At 51.2% G+C, this 27304-nt stretch overlaps 10 protein-coding genes across 10 annotated transcripts; 5 read left to right on the top strand and 5 right to left on the bottom strand.

The window, feature by feature from the left end:
* Positions 1 to 5828: 5828 nt before the first annotated feature.
* CTRU02_211028 (uncharacterized protein) lies at positions 5829 to 8185 on the top strand (the record flags this gene model as incomplete). Its single annotated transcript, XM_036720053.1, has 2 exons — positions 5829 to 6994; positions 7051 to 8185. The coding sequence occupies 2 exons, from the start codon at positions 5829 to 5831 to the stop codon at positions 8183 to 8185; spliced, it is 2301 nt and encodes a 766-aa protein (XP_036587797.1).
* A 456-nt stretch (positions 8186 to 8641) lies between these two features.
* Positions 8642 to 9727, bottom strand: CTRU02_211027 (uncharacterized protein; the record flags this gene model as incomplete). Its single annotated transcript, XM_070205566.1, has 2 exons — positions 8642 to 9513; positions 9538 to 9727. 2 exons carry the CDS (start codon positions 9725 to 9727, stop codon positions 8642 to 8644), a joined length of 1062 nt encoding a protein of 353 aa, XP_070060809.1.
* Positions 9728 to 10461: 734 nt separating this feature from the next.
* CTRU02_211026 (uncharacterized protein) lies at positions 10462 to 10869 on the bottom strand (the record flags this gene model as incomplete). The annotated part of the gene is made up of 2 exons (XM_036720052.1): positions 10462 to 10662; positions 10765 to 10869. 2 exons carry the CDS (start codon positions 10867 to 10869, stop codon positions 10462 to 10464), a joined length of 306 nt encoding a protein of 101 aa, XP_036587795.1.
* Positions 10870 to 12114: 1245 nt separating this feature from the next.
* On the top strand, positions 12115 to 13099 carry CTRU02_211025 (tRNA (guanine-N(7)-)-methyltransferase; the record flags this gene model as incomplete). The annotated part of the gene is made up of 3 exons (XM_036720051.1): positions 12115 to 12257; positions 12321 to 12562; positions 12612 to 13099. 3 exons carry the CDS (start codon positions 12115 to 12117, stop codon positions 13097 to 13099), a joined length of 873 nt encoding a protein of 290 aa, XP_036587794.1.
* A 533-nt stretch (positions 13100 to 13632) lies between these two features.
* Positions 13633 to 17335, top strand: CTRU02_211024 (intermediate filament protein; the record flags this gene model as incomplete). Its single annotated transcript, XM_036720050.1, has 2 exons — positions 13633 to 17253; positions 17309 to 17335. 2 exons carry the CDS (start codon positions 13633 to 13635, stop codon positions 17333 to 17335), a joined length of 3648 nt encoding a protein of 1215 aa, XP_036587793.1.
* A 2130-nt stretch (positions 17336 to 19465) lies between these two features.
* On the top strand, positions 19466 to 21125 carry CTRU02_211023 (Pre-mRNA-splicing factor srp2; the record flags this gene model as incomplete). The annotated part of the gene is made up of 6 exons (XM_036720048.1): positions 19466 to 19517; positions 19585 to 19713; positions 19864 to 20039; positions 20432 to 20508; positions 20563 to 20659; positions 20718 to 21125. The coding sequence occupies 6 exons, from the start codon at positions 19466 to 19468 to the stop codon at positions 21123 to 21125; spliced, it is 939 nt and encodes a 312-aa protein (XP_036587792.1).
* A 743-nt stretch (positions 21126 to 21868) lies between these two features.
* On the bottom strand, positions 21869 to 22636 carry CTRU02_211022 (peroxisomal biogenesis factor 11; the record flags this gene model as incomplete). Its single annotated transcript, XM_036720049.1, has 2 exons — positions 21869 to 22031; positions 22095 to 22636. 2 exons carry the CDS (start codon positions 22634 to 22636, stop codon positions 21869 to 21871), a joined length of 705 nt encoding a protein of 234 aa, XP_036587791.1.
* A 1155-nt stretch (positions 22637 to 23791) lies between these two features.
* CTRU02_211021 (uncharacterized protein) lies at positions 23792 to 23917 on the bottom strand (the record flags this gene model as incomplete). Its single annotated transcript, XM_036720047.2, has 1 exon — positions 23792 to 23917. The coding sequence occupies one exon, from the start codon at positions 23915 to 23917 to the stop codon at positions 23792 to 23794; it is 126 nt and encodes a 41-aa protein (XP_036587790.2).
* Positions 23918 to 24439: 522 nt separating this feature from the next.
* CTRU02_211020 (fructose-1,6-bisphosphatase) lies at positions 24440 to 25585 on the top strand (the record flags this gene model as incomplete). The annotated part of the gene is made up of 3 exons (XM_036720046.1): positions 24440 to 24564; positions 24618 to 25399; positions 25455 to 25585. The coding sequence occupies 3 exons, from the start codon at positions 24440 to 24442 to the stop codon at positions 25583 to 25585; spliced, it is 1038 nt and encodes a 345-aa protein (XP_036587789.1).
* A 315-nt stretch (positions 25586 to 25900) lies between these two features.
* Positions 25901 to 27013, bottom strand: CTRU02_211019 (uncharacterized protein; the record flags this gene model as incomplete). Its single annotated transcript, XM_036720045.1, has 3 exons — positions 25901 to 26195; positions 26254 to 26590; positions 26662 to 27013. The coding sequence occupies 3 exons, from the start codon at positions 27011 to 27013 to the stop codon at positions 25901 to 25903; spliced, it is 984 nt and encodes a 327-aa protein (XP_036587788.1).
* Between the last annotated feature and the right edge of the window lie 291 nt (positions 27014 to 27304).

The following is a 27304-nucleotide window of genomic DNA, read 5'->3' as shown; positions in this document are numbered from 1 at the left end:
GACGACGTCACAGCGAAAAACGGCACAGAGGGTTTGACTCAGCGGCTATGCAGCCTTGAGAACAACAGTAGTAGCAGCAGCAGTCGATACTGCGTGTAAGAGGGCGATGGGACGAAGGGGCGGCCAGGTATGACGCAGGACAGGAGTAAGCAGTGGAGGAGTCAGGGCCAAATCCCTTTCACTAATCGAGTTGAGTTTGTTGACCACCGAGGAAGAGACGGAGTAAGCAACGAACGTCGAAGGACAAACATGGGAACACTGGGATGAGACTTCATCAAATACTTGTTGCGTTGCTCCCTGCATACCGAGGGGACGAGCGTGGCCGTGAGCGAGTCCATGGCTGTCTAATGTTGCTCGCCTCATCTAGGCGCAGGACCCGGGTATGAGAACGACCCATGCAAGCAAAGTGCATGATGCAAGTGCAGAAGTGAAATGTACTAAAGCTGATTTGTAGTCGCCTTGTCATGGCGATGGGAAGAGTACTTGAAATTGAGCCAGTCGTGGACGAAAAATGGTCTGGGGCAAGGCTGTGGTGTGCGTATTACTACTACGCAGGGTACGACGACACCCTCCCCCCAAAAAAGCCACCTCGCCCTGTTTCCACGGCAGCCCTGTTCACGTTCGGCCACCCATAGTGTTTCAACCGAAAGCCATGAGACAACTTAAAGTACACAGAAGTTACCGTGCTGCCAAGCGAGGTGGTAGATGAATCTATCACAAACCGACTAAGGCTCCTTCAGGCGAGACACATAGTCACTACACTTGGTTACACTAATCGATGCGTGTGCCATCCAATGACTGCAGAAAAGGAGAAGAAGAAACAATTGCAGGAAAGCAGGGAACATATGTGGCACTGCCAAGCAGATCCTAGTGGAACAGGTTGATGTGCCGGTATAGATTTATCATAAGCATGTACCAGCAGAACCGTTAGAGCTGGGCCGAATGATTCATAGGAACCTGGCAGTTGAATCAATCCCCGCCGGAACTTATATCAGATGTGAGAAGTAAGAAGCACCATTTCAATTGAGCGCTCAAGCACAGCAGCCAACTTCTGTCGAGTGACCAATCCCGAGCACATGAGACAATTAGGCTGGGAATGCACAAGAGGCAGCCAACAAAATCCATAGCCTCAAGCCACTCGGAGCAAAGAGCGATGCAGTTCGCCAGTAGAAATGGAAGAGATGGATGGCTGATGAAAACGGGGCTGCCATAGAGTGCGAACCACAGCCAGTCGGCAAATGAACATCGCCTGGGTCTGCAGTAGCTACAAGCCCTCACAGCCATACAAATGACATGCAAAGATCGCATTACATTAAATCGATCCATCCGAAATGGAGGGACGACTGTCGCTCTGAATCGACACACATACAACCAAACCGATTGAGCGTCTCCAAACAGCCGATTCCAAGGCAACGTAACCCTTATTCCTTTCACGCCACCAGGTGAGGATGTAGTCACAGTCACGCCCATTCAGAACAACAGGCACATTGAAGGGCACGGTTTTGTCACCAGATGAAGTAGCCGGACTTGAAGCTTGAGAAGTGCCGAAGAGAATCCCCAAGCATGACACCGAGAATCTGCGGGCAGTTGCAGAGGGGGGGTTAGTGGCTGCTGACACCGACTAGGATTGATTCTCCAAATCCAGTATGGGATGGTATACAGTTGTGCGTCTGATTTTCCTTCGCATCCATATGCTCGAGCCCTGCGGAGTGCTGTGGCCATATGTGACGGCGTCGGTGTGATTGGCGGGTGCAGAATCACGGCATTAGGATGGCAAAATGCCTTGCGGTAAGGACATCGCTTCACCTGGCTGCCTTGTGAGACGCCTTATAATCAACACGAGATACCGTTCTGGAAACGATAAGACGACAGAGGCTTGGATTGATGTGCTGGAAGAACCAAGCAGTCGCAGAATAGAAGGGATGGCTTGGAAATCAACAGGTCGTATCCAGTCTCTTGATGTTATTGTCTGCCAGGGTCTTGGACTACCAAGCAGTACAATTCACTAGAAGCTAGAAGTTTTGCAGTGACGCAAGGCTGAAAGGTACTGGAAAGTATGGAACTTGGTCGAACTGGGCGGTAGGGGGTTTGGAATGGTTGGAAAGTAAAACAAAATTGACATCTGGCAGTTGGAAGCGGTTGTCATATTACATGGCGGGATGGCAACTGAGAACGTGAGGTAGGATACAGGTCATTCTACAGGCATGGCGCAGGAGCAGCATCGGAAAAGGCATAGCTAGCCATACCACCTAGAAGGCACCAAACGTAACATGGGTTGCAGTTGTTAAAATCTGCGACGGAATTGGACAAATTTACTCCGAGCCAGGGCAGCACGTGGTCCTGGCTCATGGTGAGAAGGACGATCTTGAAACGCTCGGGTTGTTACCATGATAGGTATCTGCATGTTGACCACATCTGTGTTGCATGCAGCAGTTCAGGACAACAGCAACTTTTGAGTGGATCCTAGGTTGAATCGACAAGTTGTCAACAGAGGCTAGCCGTATTTACATGCCAACACGAGTCAAGAGGAATAGAAGGGCGCCGTATCACCAGTCTCGGTCTCAGTCCGATGGCAGTAGGAAAGCAGGTGCCGCTGGCGTGTGAATGCCGGCAACGGTGGCGATCAGGAGAGCATGCGCACCAGTAGTTTTGGTATGGTGTACACCTGTTGTACACTTTTGTATGTAGGGGCAATGGTAGAGAGAAGTTGCAATTATAAAATGGGCGGTAGGAAGAATGGATAATGACGAGATGGCAGCGGTTGCCACAGTGTGGAGGCAGGATTTACTTGCAGGGGTAGCGAGTCAGCCGTTGTGAAATCCCAACCGTCAGGGCCCATCGATCACAATCCTCGGACGGGGGGGCTAGATGCACAAGACGGGTTTTTACGAGAAGGATAACGTCGCGACGCGACGTGCCTGCTTTCGTATGGAGCAAGCAGGAAGTCAATAAGGGTGGGGGCGATTTGAACAGAGGTTTTCGATCGGTGACCGAACTGCAGGAACCTGGAAAGTTTCGTGGACCGCCATAGAAGAGAGAACAGGGAAAGGCCCTCTCTTTCAAGTGATGGCGAGTGGGAGAGGTTAACTTTTAAGTGTCTGGCAGCGGGCCCTTTAACTGGTGACCCATTTCCAGTTGCCGCATTCCCGGCCACAACGGCGGCTGGAATCATGTAACTGAAGGGGGAAAAGCCTGGGTTTATTCGGCAGTTATTCTGCTCCGTGCGGGTGAAAGTTGTGTCTTGTAATACACACCACCTAACGATAAAGAGCACGATGTAAAGGTAGAGAACTGGGAGAGCCTTCAGGACGAAGAAGGTAAAGGTAACTGACCCTGGCAGTTGTGTCTGAGTGTGGATGAAATGTTCATGGAAAGAGCCTGGAAGCCCACTGAGCTAGATAACCACTTTTGTTACTCGGTACCTAGCAAGTGTTTTCCAACGGCTGGAACTGAGCACTTCTCTCATACCCACTTTTAGCCATGACCACTACACGTTGTCCCTGCTGTCTTCTGTTTATCTGGTGTATCCGCGCCAGTCTTGCAGCATTGCGCTAGGCCACAATTGTCTCTGACCTCCTTCAGAGTTTCAGTCCCCACATGCCTCTTTGCTTGGCGGAAGAGGTACCTAGGGCCCCGCCTTCACAGTGCTCATAGCGTACCTAAGGACGGGCGACTAAACTATTTCGAGAACTAGCGCCTCTCTCGTACCAACACCCTACTGAGATCTTCGAGGGTCCCGACCTACTAGCACTATGCTTCGTACCCATCTGGTCTGGGTGCCTGTGTCCTCGCATGCTTAGTAAACCACACCTTCGTTGCCTCTGACCATGTGTCTAAGAAACAAGAGAGCGGCACTTCAGGCGGCCCCCACTGTTTGCCAAACGTCTGAAACCTTCCACTGTGACAGCTTCGCTCTGAGCCAGTCCTCATTCTCCCATCTCCCACCCCGATCCGAATTACATGTGCTTGAGTAGGGTGTCCAAGACAAGACACCCAACCCGTTCCTGGCCATTGTCATCAAACTCCTAGTTTGGTGTCTTGTACTAGTATACTATCAGTATCATATCCGTGACCGCCCGCCCTATTAAGGCCTCGTTATTTGCCGAATGACGTACAATCATGAGCTGCCTCGGCTTTTGGTGTTAGTAAGGTCGACTTTGGGATTGAGGGCGAAGCGACTACCCTTTTCGCGAGGGCTGCTACCCGCTGCACATTTTGAGCTCAGAGTCACTTAAGACAGATACATCAAGGTGTTTGGGCCCTCAGCTACCCTAACCGCGACAGGGTGCTACGGCAGATTTACCCAGAAAAATGTCGATATGGATTCGAGTAGTGACAGACACCATGCCACCTATACTAAGCCTTTCGCTGCTCCCAGGCAATGGAATACTGGGTATGCTGTATGCATAAATGGGCCCCTCACTCAGCCCTGGCACTACAAAGGATTTGGGAAATTGAAGAAAAGGAGTCAAACTCGTCGCATTTCAAACATAACAATCGGCACAACAAACGGTGGGCTCTGTACAGGTGGATCTCCCCGTCTTGTAAGGTTACTCGAGATATGGATTGAAGGAAGTGCCTGTGGCCAAATGCAGGGTAAACGGGCACGCGGGCTACTTGCTTAGCCGTTGGCTCCCTTACTTACCATACGCCAATGCTGAACCCTCCCCACCGTTCTCACACGAAAACACTCAAAGTAGTACCCACGAACGAACACCTGCACCTTTGCCTGCAGCTAAAAGGGAGCGCGGGCGGGGCCATCTATCCCCGCCACGCCGCCGCAGTGTAGTTGTTGCCTGTCATGTTATCCACAAGGAGACATCTCTAAAAACAGTCATTATCAAGTGTCCTACTCACACGTTTGCCAATTGGCTTCCAAGTATTTACGTTCATTGAGTAACTGAAGAAACAGCGGATAAATGCAGGCACGGGCATACACCCTACCCAAATTGGTAGTCGCTCTCTGATTTCGCTACCTAATCGTAGCCACCGCGACACCGAGGACACGTACCTCGCCCCAACCAAGCTAAGGCAAGGTATACCTGTTTTGCATGCGCCGCAATGCAGATGTCCCGTGTACCTTTTCTTCGCCATGATCTTGGTCTTCTTGGTATGTGCATAGGCTAGGGAACCACTCTCCCCGGCTCCTTTTCCCCCAGTCATTGTCTAGGGCTCCTAGCACAAAGGTACCCAGGGACGACGGCACGGGCTGTCTCCCCCCTTCCCTCTCACACCCTAGTCGTTTCCACCAGAAAGTCTCCAGCGGGCTACTGCTTTTGCTTCTGGATACGGCCCCTGGGTATCCTGCCTCCGTCGCTGGTACACACACATTAAGAAAAAAAACAGGGCCCCTCGTTTAGTGCCACCAATAGCACGCCTGGACACTTCGTGTCGGACCCCAAACCCAAACTGTTCCTGAATCGTCCAACCTTGTCTGGTATTACCCTCCCGTACCCGCACTCCCTCCCTCTCTCTCTCTCGCCCTATTCTGTTCTGTGTCCTGCGCCTGCTGTCTAACCTTCCCTTTCCTTCAACGACGATATCACTTCCATCTCAATAACGATAACATCACAATCCACTTGCCCACGACACTTTCCGCCACAGCCGAGCTGACCATCACCCGCCATTTCCCCCCTCGGTCAAGCCCCCTTCTACGGCGACGACTTGTTCGGAGTGGACATCCAGCGAGGCACCGCGGGCTGAGGTTGGGACTGGATCTGGGCCTCTGGGGTCAGCGGCGGACGCCCATGTTGTGAAATCGATGCAACTTCATCCAAACGGCTGCAGCTCGTTGTCGATTCGAATCCTGATTATCTCAGAACGCTACCATGGATCCTTTTCATGACAAAGCCGGCAACGAGCGGAGGGCTTCCCTCAGGATGTCAGCAAGGCCGTCGACTACAACCGACGACGATGACTACGATTTGCAAGCCATGACCATCTCTGACGGCTTTCGCCCAGCTGATCTTTCCGCATCTCATGCTCCCATTTCTTCGACCACAAACCCTTCGACTGGATCGGCGGTTGTGTCACGAGATTCTCCTGCTACCCAGCGAGCCGCTCCCCCCTCCCGACCCTCGAGCATTGCGAAGCCTCCCCGCGCTCACGACCCCCTCGCTCTCCGTCATGATGGCTCGACAGGCCAATTAACTGGCTCTTCCATCTCCCGTGTCTCCAGCGCCTCAACCGATTCACCGATCATCCGCTCTGAAAGCCCCTACGAAGGCCCCTCCGGCCCGTCACATCCATATCAGATGTATCCCCAGCGGACCAACAGTGTGGCGACTTCATCCACCGCCCGAATGTCTGAACGATCTTATGCCGGGCCGCGAGGGCCGACGCACCCGTACACTCTTTACACGCAGAACACCGTAGCAGTAGACTCCCATGAGGGCGACAGCATTCCGGTGGGATTTCCTGGACGCTCTGATAACTACCAAAGACGGATGGGTCCCGAGGGGGAAGATATTGCCGACTTGATTGGACCGCTGGGCCACACGGAAGAGCTTCCTCCTTACACGAGATATCCAGAACAGGCGTATGCTAGGAAGCAACCGGGTGAGATGCCGGGTGGGTTACAGCAGCCATCTCAATCATCGCTGCCGCAGCAGCAGGAGGAGCAACAATCACAGGTTCGACAACAACAAACCCTACCGTCGTCGCGCCAACAGCAGCAGCCTGAACAGCAACAGTCCCAACCTGTTATCAATATTACGGCTGCCTCTGTCACTCCCATTCCTGGTGCTGGCGGCATCGGTCTAGCTACCAGAAACCCCGAATTCGAGTCTCGAGAGGATCTTCGCCTTCAGCCCTCCCGTATGTCGTCTAGAACATTGACATCGGATGCCGCAAGTCAGCACGAGATCAACACCGCTGCGGAGGCATACGCGGAGAAGAGTACAGACCGGAAATGGCAAAAAAGGGCAAAGAGGCGAATGTTTGGCGTAATTCCATATTGGGCCATTTGCCTGTTGGCTGTGGGATTAGTACTGATGTAAGTTGGAAGGTATGCTGGATTTTGGCTGATCACCTTGCTAACTATTATCTTAGGGGCATTATCTTGGGTGCTGTTATTGGCACTTTTTTTGCAAAGCACAAAAAGCCACCAGGTCGTCATCAAGACGACGAGCCCATACCGCTTGTCATCCCAACAGCCACGGTAGATATTAAGCCGTTGGCGACATTGCCGCCTGATTTACCTTCAATGGAGGTTGGCACATTCGGCCTTCCCCCTCTGATTGCAAGTCAAGCGCCAAGCACCTGTTTCAACGATACTACACAGTCACAAGCCTGGACCTGCAACATTCCATTCACCAGTTATGTCATGACTGTTTCCAGGATCGCTAACGAATTACCCATATCTGATTACACCTTAAAACTTACTACATTCAACGACAGCGACCGCAACGATGCCAGCTTCAATATGATTTCCTGGGGCACACAGCCACCCCTTATTATCGACCCTCTGAAGATGCGGCTCGTAAATGATACTTCTGAACCAGGTCGAGGTGCCGCATGGTTCGCACAAATGACATACAACAAAACTGTGATTGTTGCCGAGGATAGATTCCCTGGAGTTAGCACAACCCGGCCAAGCTCAAAAAAGAGATGGAATGGACCGCCGCCCTCGTCGGGAGATTTTAGTAGGAAAGGGGTGAAGGGGGCTCAAGCCGGAGACAGGCCTTGGATTTGCACGTGGCCTGGCACTTTACTGGAAGTCTTTGTTTATCCTGCGCAAAACAACAGCTACCAACGGAAGCCTACTTCGACAACAAGACCCCTCGCGGCTGCCACATTCCCACCTGCGACCTCGACACCATTCCTGGTGCGTCATGGCTTGGTCACCACTATATATCCCTCGGCAGTGCCAACCGAAAGACCTCGACGTTCACCACCGCCACCGTACCCCCAGGTCATCAAGTTCGAGGAACGTCGTGTATCTCTTGATCAAACTAAGAATGCATTCTGCCGACAAGTCGAGGTCTGCGACGACGGAGAGAACACCGTTCCTGTTCTGAATGATGAAGGTCAACCTGTTGAGGTGATGATAATGGAAAACAGGCAAACGGTGGCTATTGCAGACTCGAAGCGGTGGATACACGAGGACAGCTTTTTGGTTTCGCGTGACCGGCCGACAAGAACCAGCCAGTTAAGTGACTGTGGCTGCATTTGGTGGTTCACATAACACCGCCCCTTGACGATGACGCCACCCGATCACTTGATTCATGTGTGGCTTAATGTACTACATCATCCTTTACCGGCCAGACGGCCACCTTGTTATATCTTTTCTTATTGTTCTGGGCGTTAGTTGATATCTGGATGAGCATTCTGGGCTTCTTTTAATTGGCGCAGAAGGCGGGTTATTGTATATATGTGGCGGAATATTTAGGAGGGGCCGACATGCCTCGAAACAGCCTCCTCAGAAAATGGGGATTATGGGGGAGCAGTAAAACTCATCCCCCACGAGGTTGGCTGAACATTGTTGAAAAGACCTGGTGCTGCAGGTTTGTCTCGTCTTGTACGTTAACCATTGTTAGTACTAGTTCAGAATACCAGTGAAAAGAAATGAAGAAGCTGCGGCGAATATTAGTTTCATCAATGACACCAGTGGTCCCTCTACCATGTGCTGAAGCATCATTCGCTACTGTGGTACTGTGTCTTCCTCTGTTGCATTAGGACATTGCATGTCGACAGCCAACCCGTCCAGGAAACTGCTGGCTAATTTCGCAGCCCTCCTCTCCTCGACGTTTTTCCGTCGTTGTTCAAGGTCTTTCCGCCTGGCTTCTTTCGTGTCCTCCCTTTCTCTTCTCGCGGCTTCCGTCCTCTGCCGCTGCTCCTCTAGACTCTTAAATTCCTTGGACCTGGCTTCCTCGTCCTTGCTAAACTTGTAGAATCCCGTACCTTTGGTGCGAATCTCACTATCAGCGTCGTAGTGTTTCATCTCCGGTGGGGTTGCGCTCCTGTCACGTTTTCGTGCCAACTCTTCCATCTTTTCAGGATCTTCTGGATTGAAAGCCATCGTCTGGATACCGTCGCCGTACAATAGCTTCGCAGGTGCCGCAGGACGGGCTGACATGCGCTCCAATTCTTCGGCACCTAAGAGGCCACGGCGACGCTGTCGTTCGAGACGTTCCATGTCAGCCTTCGTCACGCGTCGTTGGCGCCCGAACTCGTCCTCGTACTCTACGATCTCTTGACTTTTGATATTTTTCTCATCCTCTTCTTCGTTATCGGAACCGGAGCTCGAGACTTCGCCATCCCCATGCATCGTTCCCCTTCCCTCGGCCTCGGCCCATTTCCGGTCAAAGTCGACCAAAGGCGAGGCTTCATTCTCCTGGGGCACGTAGTCACCCCGCTTCATGGCAGCGTAGAGGCGTGCCTTTTCTTCCATTCTTCGTCGCGTTCGAGCCAAGTTTAGGGATTCGTCTTCGGTACCCAAGGGGTCTTTTAAGGCCAACTTGTGCGAGTCTCTAACAGAGACCGGGCCGGCTTTATTGTTATTGCTGCCACTGCCTCTACTGTTATCAATCGTCTTGGATTTTGCGCCACCGAAGATGGAGTCTCTTGTGCGAGACGCACGTGGACGAACTGGTCGGGAAACGGTGGTCGACGGAACAGACATGAGGGAGGTTAGTTGGGCAGTAAAATCAAGAGAGCTGCTCAGAGCCGTATTGTTCTTTCGCTTCTTGGGTGGCGGCTGTCCATAGAGGTTCGGGTCCTGCGGCATAGTGGAAAATAGATGGGACAAAAGAGAGAATTGATGGTTGGTTTAACTGGAGTTTTGGCGTTGGTGAAAGATGTGAGGTTGGAAGCATGAAAATGTAGTGTTGTGTAGAACGTTACAAAAGTTGGATGGGGGACTTTTGCATTGGAATCAGCGCTCACTGTTAGAGCCCCACAGACTGCTGTCGTCGTCGGGGCATAAGTTACACTGACGGGCCAGTTTTGCTCCAGCACACACTCCAGGGGTGACATTGCGGCTTCGAATAGGAAAGGAAGACCGTTCAAGACCACGTCAAACCAGTCTTCCGACAAATTAGTAGAATATTCCAAGGGATGGGACACTGTCTAAAAAAAAGCCTGGTAAGGACCGGTGGCTCTGACTGTTGTTTGCGAAACAATCTTGCCAAGGCAACACAACTTGTTCCTTCGAAAGCCTGGCCGGAGGTCAAGATGCCAAAGGGACCCTCCATTCAGAGTAATACGGTGAAAATGACCGGTAACGATGTTTAAATTACATGTTCGCTTTTTCGAACCATGCGTTGATTGTTTCACAAGATGGCAACATCCCTAATTTCCCTATTGACGCCAACTCTATTCATATACGCTGCTTAAAATTAAGCACATATCACAATTAACAGCCCCAGGTCGTTTAGCTGGAGCCAGTTATCCACGTTTCCGTGAGGCTCCTCAGACGGCATCCCTCTTTTGAACAAGTCTCTCTTCTGGGTTGCGTAGACGTCATATACGCTTTCTCGAAGGCTTTACCCCGCCCACCTCTTGCAGCGCATTTGGTCCATTTGGCGGCCTGTTAAGCTGACGAGGCATCAACTCCTGCGGTGGACTCCCCGGACGGCTCCAGCAGATTCGATAGGCCCAGATGGAGAAGTCAAATGCAATCAAGAGTACGATAGGGACGACAAAGAACAGACCGAGCGCGATCTTCATCGTGAGCAGCAGTTAGAATCTTGTTTCCAGTAAATAATAAAAATAATTCAAAACGGGGATAGAGGGTAGAATAGAAAGTCTGCGTGTGGGACATACAAATGCGCCCGAAATATACCTGACAAGTGCTGGATAGTTGGATGAAAGAAGCGAGTAAGTCATCCAGGTGTGAGACCAGGAGCCTGGTTGTGCGTGAAAATCCATTAAAAAATATGAGAGTCGAAACCAGAGATGTATGTTCAGGAAGCTTATTTGCGAAAGAAAGAGGGTGAGAACTGCGAGAAGATTTCGATGAATCTGATGTGGCCGCACTTGGGTGTTCGGTTATGTTGCGCGTGTGACAATTAGAATAACTGGAACCGGACTGCAGCCAAATTTGTTGAGGGCGGAATGATGGTTGTGCATGCAATCTGAATTAGAGATGGATGGATTGGGGAGGTGTTCGTTCTAAACCGTCAGCGCTGGTGGGGGGTTAGGGGGCCGTGATGGTAAGAAATCTCCGTAAGATATGACAAGGTCAAAACGAGATGATTTTCAGAGGGTAAGGTGACAGCAACAAGACGTGAAGGCGCTTGAGACTCGGGGCTGTCTCCTCAGGTCAGGCCAAGGGAGGCATATAGAAGGCGTAACCATGGGAAGCCGGCACCTCCGCGATGAGGTGACGAGAGGGGACCCGGGTACAACCCTCTATATACCCTATTTTGCCCGTTCCTTCTAAGGATGGATACCTTTACTTATCCCTCGATCAGAGAGCAGGAGAGAGAGGCTAATGTTGGGGTTTTATTGTTGTTCTCAATTCAGGGACGAGTAGAAAGCTAAAGTGCGTCACCAAGAGCCCGTTTAAGTTGGACCATTTTCTCAGCTTATTCTCAAACAAGGCTGGCTCGCAGCAAGTCAAATCCCTTCCATGCCTCCTTTATCACGCCAGTTCCTCGGGGCTAAAGGTATCGAGAAGACCCTTGTCCACACAAGGGGTCTGGCAGATCATCCGCAGTAACGCAGTCTGCCCCCTGAGGCGCCGGTGCCACGGTCGTAATAAGCCGATCAGCATGGACAGCACAATGTGCCCACTACACAAACTGTATCGCCTTTAGGGTGCTCCTCTCTTAAGCTGCCCTCAATGGTTATGTCTTCAGAGCACCTAAGGCATCGACCTACTTCAACACACCTACCAAAGTAATGTAGCTGAGGTCCACCAAAGTCGCATTCATCTAAGTGACCGCCTTCCGATTTCGTCTTACCTCTTGCACATTCCCCGCCATGCACTACTGGTCGTAATTGATCGCACCTTTTATTTTTTTTAATCCCAGGTCTGCAGCTGCTCGAACCCTCACATCCGACGCTTATCACGCGGCCTAATACCCGTAAGACGTATAACGGCAAGGCGCTAATATTCATATAACCGTGTTCTACACATTTTCGTGCTGGGCAAGGCATTGGTACTCAGCCATGGGCAAAGCCAAACCCAAGAGCCAGAAGCGCGAAGACTACCGCAATGCGCGCAGCCAAGAAGGCGTGGTGGACTTGCCAAAGAAGAAGTTCTACAGGCAAAGAGCTCATGCAAACCCTTTTTCGGACCATCAACTAGTCTAGTTAAGTCGCCAAATCTTGAAGTCCTGGGTGGCATTACCACTAACCGCGTCTTCGACCTTTAGCCCAGCTAGCCCAGATGAAATGGACTGGACCCAGTACTACCCTGCCTTCGCTATCCAAGACGAAACCCCTTCCATCGACTCAAGAGCAGTGGCAACGGCGATTTCAGACTCAGATTTGCGGTGCGATTCAGTTGTAAAAACACGTAACTTAAGGAAGAATGTCGAGGTGGTCGATATTGGCTGTGGCTTCGGAGGGCTCTTGGTAGCACTTGCCCCTCTTATGCCAGACACCTTGGCACTTGGTAACTTGATCTAGGCCGCTCTCAATGCCTGATTTGCTGACTTCATCAGGCCTGGAAATTCGAACTTCGGTCACTGAGTATGTCCAAGAACGTGTGAAAGCGCTTCGAGCCCAGAACGAGGGCACTGGTCTCTACCAAAACATCAGCTGCCTCAGGGCCAACAGCATGAAGTTCCTTCCTAACTTCTTCAAGAAGTCTCAGCTGTCGAAGATCTTCATTTGCTTCCCCGATCCCCACTTCAAAGCCAGGAAACACAAAGCCAGGATTGTCTCGGCCACACTCAATTCCGAGTACGCATTTGCGCTTCGGCCGGGCGGTGTCGTCTACACAATCACGGATGTCGAGCCGTTACACCAATGGATGGTAGAACATTTCAGTATGCATCCTTCGTTCGAGCGTGTTTCCGAAGAGATACAGGAAGCAGATGAGTGCGTCAAGGTCATGAGGTCAGAGACGGAAGAGGGTAAGAAGGTAGCACGGAATCAAGGGCAAAAATACGTTGCCCTTTTCCGTAGAATGGAAGACCCTCCATGGTGAAGTTAGTAGGTTTCATGGGCTCCGCAACAACGAGATGACCATAAATACCAACCCAATTTCAGAGATACCCCCGAAAACTTCGATCTGAGAAAGCAAAAGTCCAGATGCCTTGTGTTAATGTGTAAAGTGCTGTTTCAAGTCCTACTACGGAGTATAACAAAGGTGTTGCAGATGCACTAAGAGACCTGAAGTACGTACGTACATGCTAGTAGTTGGCTAAGCTACTAATTCATCAATCTCGGACCCACCCGGTGTCATGCATCCACACTATGGCAAGGTAAGGTAATGCAGGGAACTTCGTGGTCATTGCCTTACGTACACTGGGCGCTTGGGTCCTTCAATACTGGACATCATCCAAACTTGTCGGTCTGCATAGTCGCACTGCACGACACCTCAATTCGCCTCACCCCAAATCACTAAGGCCCGAGCAAGCCACACCTGCCCATCAACAAACCCAGCACCGTGGTTATCGCAGATTTCGACGTCAAACGATGTAGCAACAGCCTTGTCTTCATTCTAAACCAACGTGGATTATGGCCTTGCAAGGAAAAGACCTGATCCTTGCCGCCATCACATGTTTCATTGCTTGGGGCTACGCCATCAGCTGGGTCCCAACTTTGCGATGGATTGGCTACGCTGTGGTCGGCGGAGTGGTCTTGACGATTGCCGTCTTTCTTGCTTTTATTCTCCTCATATCTCGTGGTCCTAGACGCAGCTTGCGCCATCGATCACCCTGCCCGAATGGTCCTGCCTTCCTCGCGCCTACAGCCTGGGCCAGTGAGGTCGCCAATCTCCAAATCCGCCAGGCCTACTCAAAAGTGCCACTCGACCCCGAATCTCACCGAGTTTCCAAAGCTTTCGATGACCTTTTCGAGCTGATAATTCGAGACTTTGTTAGTTCTTGGTACTCCGGTATCAGCAAAAATCCCGTCTTCACCAACCAGGTTGATAAAGCTGTTCGCGACGCTCTCATCAGCATTAGGGAGAGGCTTCTAGAACTTGACCTGGTTGACATCGTTACCGCACGCGTCGTCCCAATATTGACAGCACACTTCCGTGACTTTTACGACGCCGAGCGATCCGTCCGGGGAAGGAAACTAAATCGATCCGTAACGGAATCAGAAGAGTTGGATCTAGCAATCGCCTCCAAGTATAAAGATGGAAAACTTCACCCAGCTGCCTCGCTGTCATTTCCCGACACAAAAATTGTCCAGCAAGAGTACCTTCGCAACATGGTTTCCAGAATTTTGCCCAAGGTTCTCCCGCGGGGTATGCTTGCTAGCCGCGCTGTTTCAACCATAATCCGAGAAGTTGTGGCATGCGCAGTACTGTTTCCTGTTATGCAGATGCTAGCCGATCCCGATACATGGAATCAAGTAATGGAGAATTATGGTCGTTCTATGCTGCAAGATAGATCGACAGTCCGGAAGCTCAGAGCGGCTTTGGATCAGCACGCCTCACCAACGCCAAGGGTAGGCAAAGCAGCAATCATCCCTCGCCTTTCACCTACCGACAGTGAACGAAAGTTTGAGAAGTTCATCCGCGCCATCAGAAAAGTCAATAATCTATCAGATGCACGGCGTTTGCGGAGCGAGGTCGCCAGTCAATTAAAGCGAGACTCGCTGGAGGAGAATCAAGATCAAGTGTATCTTCGTAGGTTGGAGATGGGGAAGAGGCTTTTGGACCAGCGCGTTCAGGTGCTTGCAGCAGGAGGTGGACAACGAAGTGCAACTGCTTTGTCCTCTCAACCAGCAGGCACTACTAAGACTGTTTCGAAGCTCGAGAACGCGTCCCTAGTAGAGCTTCTCAGAGATGCTTCAGGCTTGTCATACTTCATGGAATTCATGGATCGTCATCGTATGATGCCTCTTGTTCAATTCTGGTTGGTCGTTGATGGCTTTCGTAATCCGCTCGAAGATGAAGGTCAAGATGATGAGCAGTTGCCCTCCAATTTACCGATGTGGTCTGATTCTGATCGCCTAGACTTGGCTCAGATCGATCATGCGTACTTGGCTAAGGCAGAGTTGAAGGTATCACAGTCCACTCGAGACGAAGTCCGAGCTTTCTTAAATGCTGGTAAGGCAGCAACCCCGGAGCAATACTACAAAGCTCGGCGGGCCATTTTGAGAGCGCAGACGGCCGTGTTGGAAAGAATGCAAGCACAGTACTTCCAGTCCTTCAAAAAGTCCGATCTTTTTTACAAATGTTTAGCAGCACAGGAGGCATCGACAGCTGCTGTTCCAATATCTGTCATAGAGTCATCATCATTACAAGCCCACCCGTCCATAAGCCGAAGTTCTCAGACGTACCAGCCCAGACCCAACGCGGTGAGCAGGTTAGCACCAAGACCACCACGTCCTATGGCAAAGCGTGCTGGGTCTACGTCGGATCTAGGAAGTCTCAACGTTCACGGCAACGGTCTCGATTCGACGATGGCACAGCGGCACTCCTTGGATGATGAGTCCCCAAACCCTCTATTTGATGATGACGACCTTGAACCTGATGCAATGATGGATTCGGTTCAAAGTCTCGATCAAGATGTCGGCAGCCCTGTCCCCGATACGAATGTTGTGCAGGCCATGGAAGAGGCTCTAAATAACATTATGGAAGACAATAGACCTCAAACGGCTGCAGAGTTTCGAGCGTCACTCTTTGGGGCAGATGATGCAGGATCAAGTCTATTCTCTGGAGATAACGATTCTCAGCGAGGGTCGCTCGAGGTGGCAAGACCTGCACAGTCATCCAAGGAGGTCGAGAAGCCAAGCTTGTCATCTCTAGGCCTCGTAAGCGCCGCTTCTCGCATTGGCGTATTTATCGACGATGATTTGTTTGGTGACGAGGATAAGTACCTTTCGGACGAACAAGACGAAAATGGAGAATTGAATAAGGGTGATGTGGAGGACGAGGTCCATGAAGCTGCGCCTGGCGATCTCGGCTTGGCAGAAGCCATTACAGCGCTGTCCAATGATATTGACCGTCTCGTTGCACAAGATGCTGTCGTCGACTCGCTTACGAAGAAGGCCGTACTCACCAACAATACAGCCGAACTTCGGATACTTCGGAAATCCAAGGCAAGCCTTCAGCGCGAAATTCGTCGCAAAGAGTTGCAAAGGCAGCAATACGTCGTGCAAGAGAGCGACAACAGCCTATACGGTCGCTCCACAATCAAGATCAAAGCCATCCAGGTAGGCCGTGAGGATGACGGCAGAGAGTTTGCTTTATATGTGATTGAAGTTCAGAGAGATGCTGGAGAGAAAATGCCAGCAGCCACATGGATCATCACTCGCCGGTACAGCGAATTCCACGAATTACATCAAAAACTTCGTTCAAGGTATCCTTCTGTTCGCAACCTTGATTTTCCTAGGAGACGAATGGTCATGAAGTTTCAAAGCGAATTTCTGCGCAAGCGACGTGCTGCGCTCGAGCAGTATCTACGTGAGCTGTTAATGCTGCCTGAAGTGTGCCGCAGTCGAGACCTTCGAGCATTCTTGTCACAGAGTGTGATTGCTCAAGGCCAAGACCTAGTGGATCGTGAGGACAAGAAGGACATGATCACGCGGCTATACGATTCTGTTACGGACGGCGTAGAAGACATTCTCGGTAATATCCCAGTCTTGGACCAACTTTCACTTGCTGGCCAGAACCTGATTGCGGCAGCCACCAATCAGCTGAATTCCATGCCACTCCCCGTCAATGAAGACGGAGTCAATGCTGCCGAGGCTGAGGCTGAGCTCAATGCCTTTGAGAATAAGGAACTTGAGTCTTTTATTAAGCCTATTTGTGACATCTTCTTAGAAGTTTTCGAGCTCAATCGAGGCAACAACTGGCTGCGTGGAAGAGCAGTAGTTGTGGTTCTCCAGCAACTCTTGGGCGGCACCATTGAACGTAAAGTCCGAGACAATGTCAAAATGCTAGTTCAAGAAGATGCGATTTTGAAGTACATTGCTCTTCTTCGGGACAGTATGTGGCCTGGCGGGCAAATGAACAAGAACAAACAGCCCAGGACAGCATCGGAGAAGAAGAAGACACGTACGGAAGCTAGTTTGATGTTGGCAACTCTCGTGCCAGACCTGGCAGGCAGCGTGGTTGGCCGAGTGAATGCTCAGGCAGCCAGTCGTCGCGTTTTCGCAACCTTTAACAACTCGAGACTTAAGTGGGTGATTGTTTGCATTGAAGTTGCGCGTTCAAGGAAGCTAACATATTCGGCAGTGCGCACCTAGCATTTACGTTCATTGATGAGTTGGTGGAAATCTTGTTTGGTTGACGGCACTTACGTCCAAGTAATCCCTTGCCTTTCTCCAGCGGAATCAAGAATAACGTGTCACCTTTAAGTCTTTATAAGTGATGGGTATGGAACGGCGGCTTTCAAGAACACGCCTATCCACATGCCTGTTCGTGTTGAGGACAATAATGATGCCGCATATAAGCAGACACTGAATTTTGATTTCTGGTTCAGCACAGCTTATGACCGACGGATGGCACGGTCTCTGTAGCAATGACAGTGCTGAAGTCCAATTAATAGTTGGAAAGGCAGAGTTCAATTACATGATAGAAGTTATGGTAGTGGATATTTCACGAGTAGATGAAACGTTAGGTTGGAACGCAATTTCTTGAGAGAATAATACTATCACACGAATGTACAATCATGCGGGTCAGCACCAGCGAGGATAACTGTCAGAATAGAGTCGCTTATGTGCAACGGTAAGGGAAGTGCCCCCCTGTTACAGACTAGGTCATTGAAAGGGGGCAGGGCCTGGTCTGCCAGTTTCGAATTCGGAAAGTCATGGGCATCAAATCCCAATGAGGTAATGGGAAACCGGTCAAATCTGATCAGGCAAAGTAAAACCTGGCAGTCCTATTGGTACCTGCGTAGTTACATTGGGAGCAAGAAATAGTCTGATCGCGATGCAACGAGAGCAACCGAGATCCGAGAGGCTGTCGTGCCGTAAATCTTTGCGGCCTTATAACTGTGGAATTGATGGTTTCTGTTGCGCACTGCCCGAAGCCTGTACTAATTCAGCAACTGTAGTCGCAGGATGCTATGGCATTTCTAAGTGGAGTCAGCCTCCCCCTCTGTCTAAGCAGCTTGCTGACTTGCGTTCCTATTTTCTCTGATTTTGTTTTGGTCAGTCGCATGGCAACTTAATAGATTGCATTAGCTGACGAAAATGAGCGATAAGAAGTTCCCCATGGTGAGAAAATGGTCATCGGATGGACGTTCAAGTCTCGACTTGGTGCTGGTTGCTTAGCGGAGGCAGCTCACCGCAACAGAACCCATTCTACATTTCCTTTTGTCTGGGTGCACTGGCAGACCTCTGGCAGGTAGGCAATGTCTATTTCTTCGTTCAAACACGAAGCGTAACCAAGATCAACGCCAGGTTGGCAGTTTCTCCCCTGTTTCTCAAGCCTGCCTAGCACAGTACGACGCCCCTGGGCGCTGAGTGCCCCTGGGGAGGTAGCTGTGATGGAACCTTACACTTTCAGGATATAGTGCTCTGTTATTGGTTGACTCAGGCTGCCTGCCCGCGGGCGGATGTTCTCCAGATGGTGCCTCCTTCCTCTTGGTGTAGCGCCTTGGGCGCCTACTCCTCACTCCTCTCCCTCTTCAGCCTATACCATGTCGCTCCACCCTCCTGCCTCAATTGTTGTCCACCCTTGTCGCGGGCAGGGAACCAAGTTCCTCAGGTAGCGAGGTAAGGCAGCTAAGGTACCTGCCTGACTGGATATTTGTAGTGCCTCTTTCCGTCTCGTCAACCTTGCCTAAATGGGCATCTCATTAGAGTAGGTAAGCCAAGTACATACATACAGATGCCAGGGACCGTCAAATACCTTGCCTTACGTCCTCCAGTAGCTCCCACCACCACCTCACCTTATTGCACCTTGCTCTCCACCTTTCACCATATCTTTCAAAGTACTATCTCCTTTTGCAAAGTCGCTCAACACCACATCTTGCACCGTCCAATCGCAGCCGATCGGCCGGTGTAACGTCGACATCCCAACCCTCCTCCTCAAAAACCTGTCCCTTCGAGCGCACCGATCTCTTCGCGTTTCCGTTTTCTTTCCCCTCTCTCGCACACAGGCGACACCTGGGCGAGTGATTGTTATTGTTGTTACTCACTGTTGCGACCATTCGCTGGTTGTCGCTTGGATATTCCAGCGGTCTCGTCCTTCGTCGGCTTCTTCGACTTTGATCATTCTCGATACCTTCCTTTCTCAACCATCCTCTAGGAGGCATTAGGACCTCGCCCCCGAATCCGACATTATCTCTCTTCGTATTTACAATCTTTCACCAGGCTGGACCATCGCGGCAACCTATCCCTTTCCCACAGCCTCCATTAATTTTTAAAGGGAATCCAATTAGTTGTCATGACTGAGGTATCGTCCACCAGGTTGTACCTGGGAAACCTCCCGCGGAATGGTAAGTCTCGTCGTACAACATGACGCCTTCCTTGTAAACTGCTGACCAGCGCGCTACACCTTGGTAGCTACCAAGGCTGATGTCGAGGCTCATTTCGCGACCCATGGTACCGGCGAAATCACCGAAATCAAGCTCATGAACGGATTTGGTTTCATCGAATATAAAGATGCTATGGATGCCCGTGATGTCGTTCCAGGTATGCGCATATCATTGCTTTTGTCGTGCACAGCTTGTTACTTTACCTCTGGCTAATTTTCTCGCGTGCTCAGCTTTTCGTACGTCTCCACGCGCTGTCCTGCACTCATGCTTACCAGTCCGGCTCGGTCCGCTAACCACAGCGAAACAATAATAGATGGGTCCGACTTCATGGGCGAACGCCTCACCGTACAATTCGCGCGCGGTACCCGGCATCGAGAAGGTGGCAACGGTGGCGGTTTCAACAATGAGCGCGCTCCCCCAAGGCCTCGTCGCACTCCTCACCGGATGCAGATTACGGGACTACCCACCGATACCAGTTGGCAGGTCTGTTGAATCTCTCCCCAATTTCTCAAGCTGGATCTTCTGGATTTCCCTCTCGCCGGCACTAGGCGCGTTTGGACCATCCCTTTACTCTTGAGATGGATTTCCTGGCACGCTCTATGGCGATTTCCCAAGCATTCCTACACAGCCCGTGGTCTTTCGACTGGTCCGGATCTTGCTACTCTTAATGGATCGTGCTCCACCACGTTGGTGCCGTTTCTATGAACCGGCCCGGACCTGCCAGAGTAGCGATGAAATCTCTTGAGCTGGACTCCTGGCCTTTGGCTCCATTCCCATGGACTGGATGCTGTACGGTCGTTGACATCCGGATTTGCAACCACTATCGGCCCATCCTACCGCTCCTGGACACCAACTTACATGGATTCTGGATTTAGGACCTCAAAGATTTTGCCCGTCAATCGAGCCTTGATGTCGTCTATTCTGAAACGGGCCGTGACGGCAATGGACGGGGGTAAGAGAGACACGATTTCGATACCTCCAGTCCGATGGCTAATCATTGTCTCAGCTTTGTGGAATTCGAGACCGCAGCGGATCTCAGAACAGCAGTTGAGAAGCTCGATGGACGTGAATTCAAGGGAAATCGTGTCAATTGCGTAGCTGACGTGAGTTGCAAGTTGGAATGAAGAGACATGACGGACGGATAAGCTTACACAAAGCCAGACTCAGCCGGATGTCCCATCTCGTGACCCCCGTGGTGCACGCTCGCGGTCGCCAGGAGGACGCCGACCTTATCCGCCTCCCATGGATGAATATGATCGTCGTGGCCCCCCGCGAGGATACAGCCCCCGTAGAGATGGATACCGTGAGGGATATCGTGAGCGCAGTCCTCGTCGCGAGTATTACGATGAGCGTGCCCGCTACCGATCGCCCCCTCGCCGACCCATGGACGACTATCCGCCTCCGCGCCGCTACGACGACCCGTACCGTCGTGACTACCCTCCGCCTCCCGACCCATATGCCAACGGCAGACCGTATGACCGACCTCCAAGAGACTTTCCTCCCCGAGATGGAGCATACCCTCGTGATGGGTACCCGCGCGAGTATGACCGTGGTGGCCGCTACTGGTAACTCACCTTTTGCTCAAATGCTTGCCTCATAGGGGCTGTCCTTGACTCTAAATAGATTCTGGAAGCGCCATGACGCTATCATGCTCCCCCCGGAGCAGATCCTTCGCTCGCAGTGTATCGCTTATCATGAAGACGAAGTGAAGGACCTAGGCACTGCGCCTGCAGGTTGCCTTGGTATAAGTCGGTATGAGATTGCAGGCATAAGAAGACAATGGGCCTGTTTCGGATTATTTTACGGAATGGAAATACGAAAGCGAATACATGGGTTTTCGCATGTTAAAAAGGGAGAAGAATACTGAGTGCTCGATTATAATGTACGACTACACGCATGAATGTCACTCAGAACAAAACGACGTCTTTGATGTGTGAACATGACTTGTAAATGGAACCTGCTGGATTTCGTCACCGCGTCAATCTTACCACAGTTGTGTGGCGTATGCGTTGACCAAGTTCGTGAAAGGAATACCGTGTTTTACTTAGGCATTTGAATCATCCTGAATAATATAGTTGACTATCGCGCCAGCGTCGACTGCGGGAAATGGCTAGCAATTTGTCTACCTAGATCCGCCCGTTATGGCAATTGTGCCTTTAACCTTGGCTGGATAAACCCGGAACGCCCCCAGATCAAAGCATATTGTCCAGCACCAAACATTCAGATTACACACCGAAACTTTCTGTCGGCCAATTAACAAGCATTCATCACAACCACACAAGGATGCACATTTAGGATTGTCTCCAGAGTGATCATGCCGTCTTCTTCCATTGGGTATACACGCCAATCAAACTGCTCAATGTACCGGCGAGACCGACGATGCCGTCGTCGAAGCCCACCCAAGCAAGGGCAGATGTAGGTACAGTCAAATCGCAAAGGTCGGAGACAAGCTGGAGGCGGCTGGCGGCGCGTTCACTGTGTGATTATGTTAATGGCTTCTCGTGCGACAGTGAATGGTAACACGATGATAAAACTCACATAGCTATTCTCTTAGCCTCGACGACACCTTCTCCCTCCTTCTTGTCAACCCTAGCCTCGCGTTGCTGGAGGCGGTACAAGGTATAGGTTTGAGCAATGACACTGCAGATCAAACCAATGGCCCAGAAGCGGTAGGCCTCCTTCTGCAATTTCTTGGCGCCTTCCCACTTCTTGATGCCCGTAGAGTCCAGCACAGTAGCGGCATCAAATGTCAGGTAGCCAGCGTAGCCCAGCTGGCGGCCCACAGAGGCGTAGCGCAGGACGGGATCCATGGTTTTGGCATCAGAGGCGACGGCGGCGGCTTTGAAGTGCTCGACATTCTTGCCTACGCGCATGATCTTGCGTGTGACACCGAACTGTTTCTTCATGGCATCCCAAGGGGCAATTTCGGCCTTGGAGCCATTGGTACGGAAAAGGTACCAAGCATAGAAGCGGGCAAAGTACTGAAGGGTGCGGAGGAGCTTATCGCGACCGACGGTTGTGGCGACAAACTTGAGATAGTGGGCCACCGAGGGGTGGTAAACAAGGGCGTCTGCGACCATTTTTAAGATGAAATGGTATGTCTCGACTTTGCGGTTGGTAGTTTGGGAAGCAGGCAAATAAAATGATGGGGTTGTTTTGATGGAGAACAACAGAATTGTAACAGAGGCTGTAGTTCCAGGTTACGGAAAATGTCGCTGGCGTCACAGGGGAGTTGTTGAAGGATGGGGGTCGATTTATTCAAGCATTGGGCAAGCCCCGGCTGGAAAACGTGTGGTGCTGCCACATGCCGAGGTCCGCCAGCGAACCCGAGACATCAGCGACAAGACCCAACGTGGCCACGGGAGGTTCTGGGGATGCTGCCGCGGGTGCTTACCATAATAGAGCCTTCGGACGCGCAATGGAAGAGAGATGAGCACGTGAGGACAGGCTTATCTAAGCCTTCATTAGTGTGTGGGGTTTGAGGAACTGGGGAGATTAGGATTGGCCCAGGACGTCAGCAGAACGGCGAAAGGTCTCATCACCCTCCCTCCACCTCTAAACGGATATTATTACTACACAATTATGGCAGGTAATGCATATTACATACGCCATAGTATTCATCGGCATCGGCCTTCCAGCAATGGCTGGGGCCATTGTCAATATTTTCCCCGATTTGAAAGCTCCTGTATAAACCAACACCATCTACCGCATAGTGATGGAGATAGGCAGTGTGTGTGCGGGGTCCTTAATGACAAGCCAACAAACCGGAAGAAATGGGCAATTGAGGGTCTCTCTCCGTCAACAGCCCGTAGCATCCACCATGGTGGCGGCATGATCTAAAATTGCAAGCGACCATGATTTTCGCCTCTGTTGGCTGTGACCAGAAATAAGAAGGATGTTATCCTCAGGTGCCCCACGCCATGCCAGCTCAGTCATAGTTATACCGCTGATACTACCTACAAATACTATGCAAAATGAGGAAGGCAGCGAAGGATATTTGCTGCATTACCAGCAAACAAAGAAGCCAATGATGGAGCATCCGGAACTGATTGATGTAGGCAAGAAGTCTGATACTTTCGAGGGCTCAAATATCTTTATCCAGTCGCACCACATGATGTCAGCTTGTCCTGTCTCCTCTGGCCTTCCACGTTTACCCTGGATTTCTTGTCCAGCCCCTCCCCCTCGCTGCCACGGGCAGCCCTGCCAGTGCCCGCAATTTCAGTACCTTAACTCACCTATCTCAAGGTAGGCCTTACCAGTGAGGGACTGGCCGACGTCCTCGCTGCACACCGCGCCGAAGGTTTCCGAGAAATCCTCGAGGGGCGTCTCGTGCCTTGTGCTTTTTGTGTCCTTGTCCCCATGTCTCGGGTTCCCCTCGGCCGGAGGTGCTTGCGGTTGACTCCACTTAATCGTCGTGACTCGGGATGGCGCGCGATAATAGGACGTAGCCCTGCGATAACCATATGCCGAACTGAGGGGCATTGAGCTCTGAAGACGAGAGCTTCCGGCAACGCTGTCTGGTGTATCGTTCCAGGCCCGGACTTACAAACACGATCCATTTCCTCCAATTGCCCGCTTTTTCATCCTATCCAGAAGCTTTCTTCATACTCCTCTTTTTATTTTGTCACCTTTATCTACGTCAACATCCCCTTCCTTTCATTCTTCCTATCCTCGGCTTTAACCCGACTACATTGTGTCAGTGCGCCCGCCTTTCTTTGTGTGAAAGCGCCATCTTGAACCCCGCCATCACAAGCCTCAATCGGCCCTCCTCGCTCAACATCCATTCAGTTTCCCTCTTCTCTATCTTTACCACCACAGATTCCCCCCCCCCCCCCCCCCCCACCTCTTTCTACTGTCTTGCGCATACTGTTGCCATAGTCAATATGTCGGCTTACACAACGAACGGTACCGGTCAGGAGACCGAGAAGATCAACACCAACATTGTCACCCTTACCCGTTTCCTGACCGAAGAGCAGGCAAAGCATAAGGAAGCCACGGGAGATTTTACGTAGGCGTCACTCGTCCCTTCGTCCCCAAAACTGTGTCTAGCTAACCTCGTAGTCTTTTGTGCCACGCTTTGCAATTTTCCTTCAAGTCAATCGCCTATTACATCCGTCGAGCGACCTTGGTCAACCTGACGGGTCTGGCTGGCTCGTCCAACACAACCGGAGATGACCAGAAGAAGCTTGATGTCATCTCTAACGATCTTTTCATCGAGGCCATGAGGTCGTCCGGCAAGTGCGCCTTGTTGGTCTCGGAGGAGGAGGAGGACATCATCTTCTTCAACGATAACACTGGAGCCCGCTACGCTGTGGCTTGTGACCCCATTGACGGTTCCTCCAACCTTGATGCCGGTGTATCCGTTGGTACCATCTTTGGAATTCACAAGCTGGAGGAAGGCTCCACCGGCACCAGGGAGGATATTCTGAAGCCCGGTTCTGAGCTCCTAGCCGCCGGCTTCACCATGTACGGAGCCTCGGCCCAGCTCGTCATCACCATGAGGGGGGGCAGCGTTAATGGTTTCACCCTCGACAATGGTGTCGGCGAGTTCATTCTTACCCACCCCGACATGAGGCTGCCTAAGGCCCGTGCCATTTACTCGGTCAATGAGGGTAACTCTCTGTACTGGGAGGACAGCACCAACAACTACTTCAACTCTTTGAAGACCCCACAGGAGAACGGCAAGCCCTACAGTGCCCGTTACATTGGTAGCATGGTGGCTGATGCTTACCGCACCCTGCTATATGGAGGTGTCTTCGCATACCCTGCTGATAAGAAGAGTCCCAAGGGCAAGCTTCGTATCCTTTACGAGTGTGCCCCCATGGCGCTGGTGTTTGAGAACGGTTAGTACAAAGACCGCCGTTGTCTTCTGTTGCAGAATGTTAACTATTTTCACAGCCGGTGGCCAGGCTGTCGACAGCAAAATGAGGAGAATGCTCGAGGTTGTGCCTGAGCACATCCATGACAGAGCCGGCATCTTTATGGGTAGTTATGATGAGGTTGAAAAGGTGAAGAAGTTCCATCAGTAAATTGTTGGAATCGTATCATCATCCTATACATCACCAATATCTCACGACACGCGCATGAAAACGGCGTATTATATGACTTGTTAATTTAACGGGTGGTTGATTCCCATTGGCGGCGCTATGGGCTCCAGGCTATTACGAGGGTGACTACGTAGCATAAAGGAGACAGGAAAGGGTATTGAGGATTGCTCAACGACCACCAAGGTTGGTCGGTCTGGACTAAGATATGCACCGAGCAAACTGGACATTACTGTGGTGTACAAAATGATCTGTTTTTGAAGCCATGGCCTCACCTCCTTTTACCGATCTGTTGAATGCCTAAAATATCTTGGGGACCAGTTTGGGCGTGTTCTTCTTCCACTCTTGATAATCCTTGCGGTCACCATAGCGTTTGTCGTATTTGCTTTCGCTCATTGGCACACCCGAAACTTTGAGCAAAAGAAGAGAAACAAAGGCAGGGCTCACATAGGACATGGCCGTGGTGAGCAGTGGCCCAGCAACGCCACCAGATAGACCGAGAGCCGTCTGGATTGGCCGTGTTACCAGGACGCCGGCAGCAGCGGTAGCAATACCGGCCCAGAGGGAAATCTCTCCAAAGTAGTTGGGATATTGGCTGGCATACTGTCAGTCTGTCTTCAGATCACACACTCACCCACGCATCGAAAACGTACCTGACGCTCCAGAGTCCTCGGGTCATAAACTGCTCATCGTGAGCCTTCTCTCGTCTTTCGCGTAACCATTTACTCTTTTGCCGGTCAGCTGTGATTTCGAATGCAAACCCACCAAAGTAGGCGAGCAAGCCGAGAACATCAGAGGCCTTGATCGAGGGCAGAGCGGCAAACGCCACTCCAGGTACAGAGTTTAGGGTGATGACAGGAAGTAGACACAGAGAAACCCAGGTCGCCTGGGCGAAAAAGGCTACCGCAAACCTAGTTGGCGACTTTTTTATTTCATCGAAGCGCGAATCTTTGCCCTCTTGCAGGATGCGCTGGAAGAGATAGGATCCCACTTTCCACCAGGAATCATGTTAGCCAGTACCCAGCTCACTGGATTCATGCCAGAAGGACGGCCAAACTTACGTCTAACGGCCCAGAACATAACAGCACCACTGAGCATGACTTGTCTCCAGTTCAGAGCTCCTGCGCCGCTAGGGTTGACGAAGGGCGCTAGCAGGCTGGGAAGTACGGCTGAGGCATTCGTAGTCGTGGACGAGTACTTGGCACGAAGAGATGGTAGGTAGAGGCTCAGAGCGGTGACCGACAGGAAGGTCAAAGATCCAGAGAAGTCATAAAAGTGTTCATTCTGGGCAATGATTGAGGGGACGGCAAAAACCAGTTGTATTGCATAGGCGGTAGAGACGGAAGGTACCAGCGTTCGCAGCAAGGGATTCTTAAAATTGGTAAAGTGAAGTAGTGATTGCAGGAGTGCCATTGTGCGCACTGTTGTTGTTGTTTTTTGTTTTTATTTTTGATTTTTTTTTGATTTTTAACGAGAAGAAGAACAAGTCAGGATTTTCGAATCCCGACTCTATGTGACATCCTCAATGGATGACGCCACGATGTTTGGGGGTCGGAAGGGGTCAAGCTCGGCTACGGAAGTTGCTGAATGCCGAGCGTTGTCCAGCCGAAAAGGGTTGACGGTGTGATGTCGGTGGCCACCGAGGTGAGGGGACATCGAACCCTTGAGTTCGCCCCACCACAGCTGCCCCGCGGTCGGAGGGGT

The sequence above is a fragment of the Colletotrichum truncatum genome (assembly GCF_014235925.2).
Source record: "Colletotrichum truncatum strain CMES1059 chromosome Unknown Contig_0007, whole genome shotgun sequence".
NCBI classification, from domain to species: domain Eukaryota; kingdom Fungi; phylum Ascomycota; class Sordariomycetes; order Glomerellales; family Glomerellaceae; genus Colletotrichum; species Colletotrichum truncatum.
Note: the sequence above shows the minus strand (reverse complement) of the source record. Positions and strands in the feature narration are given on the sequence as shown.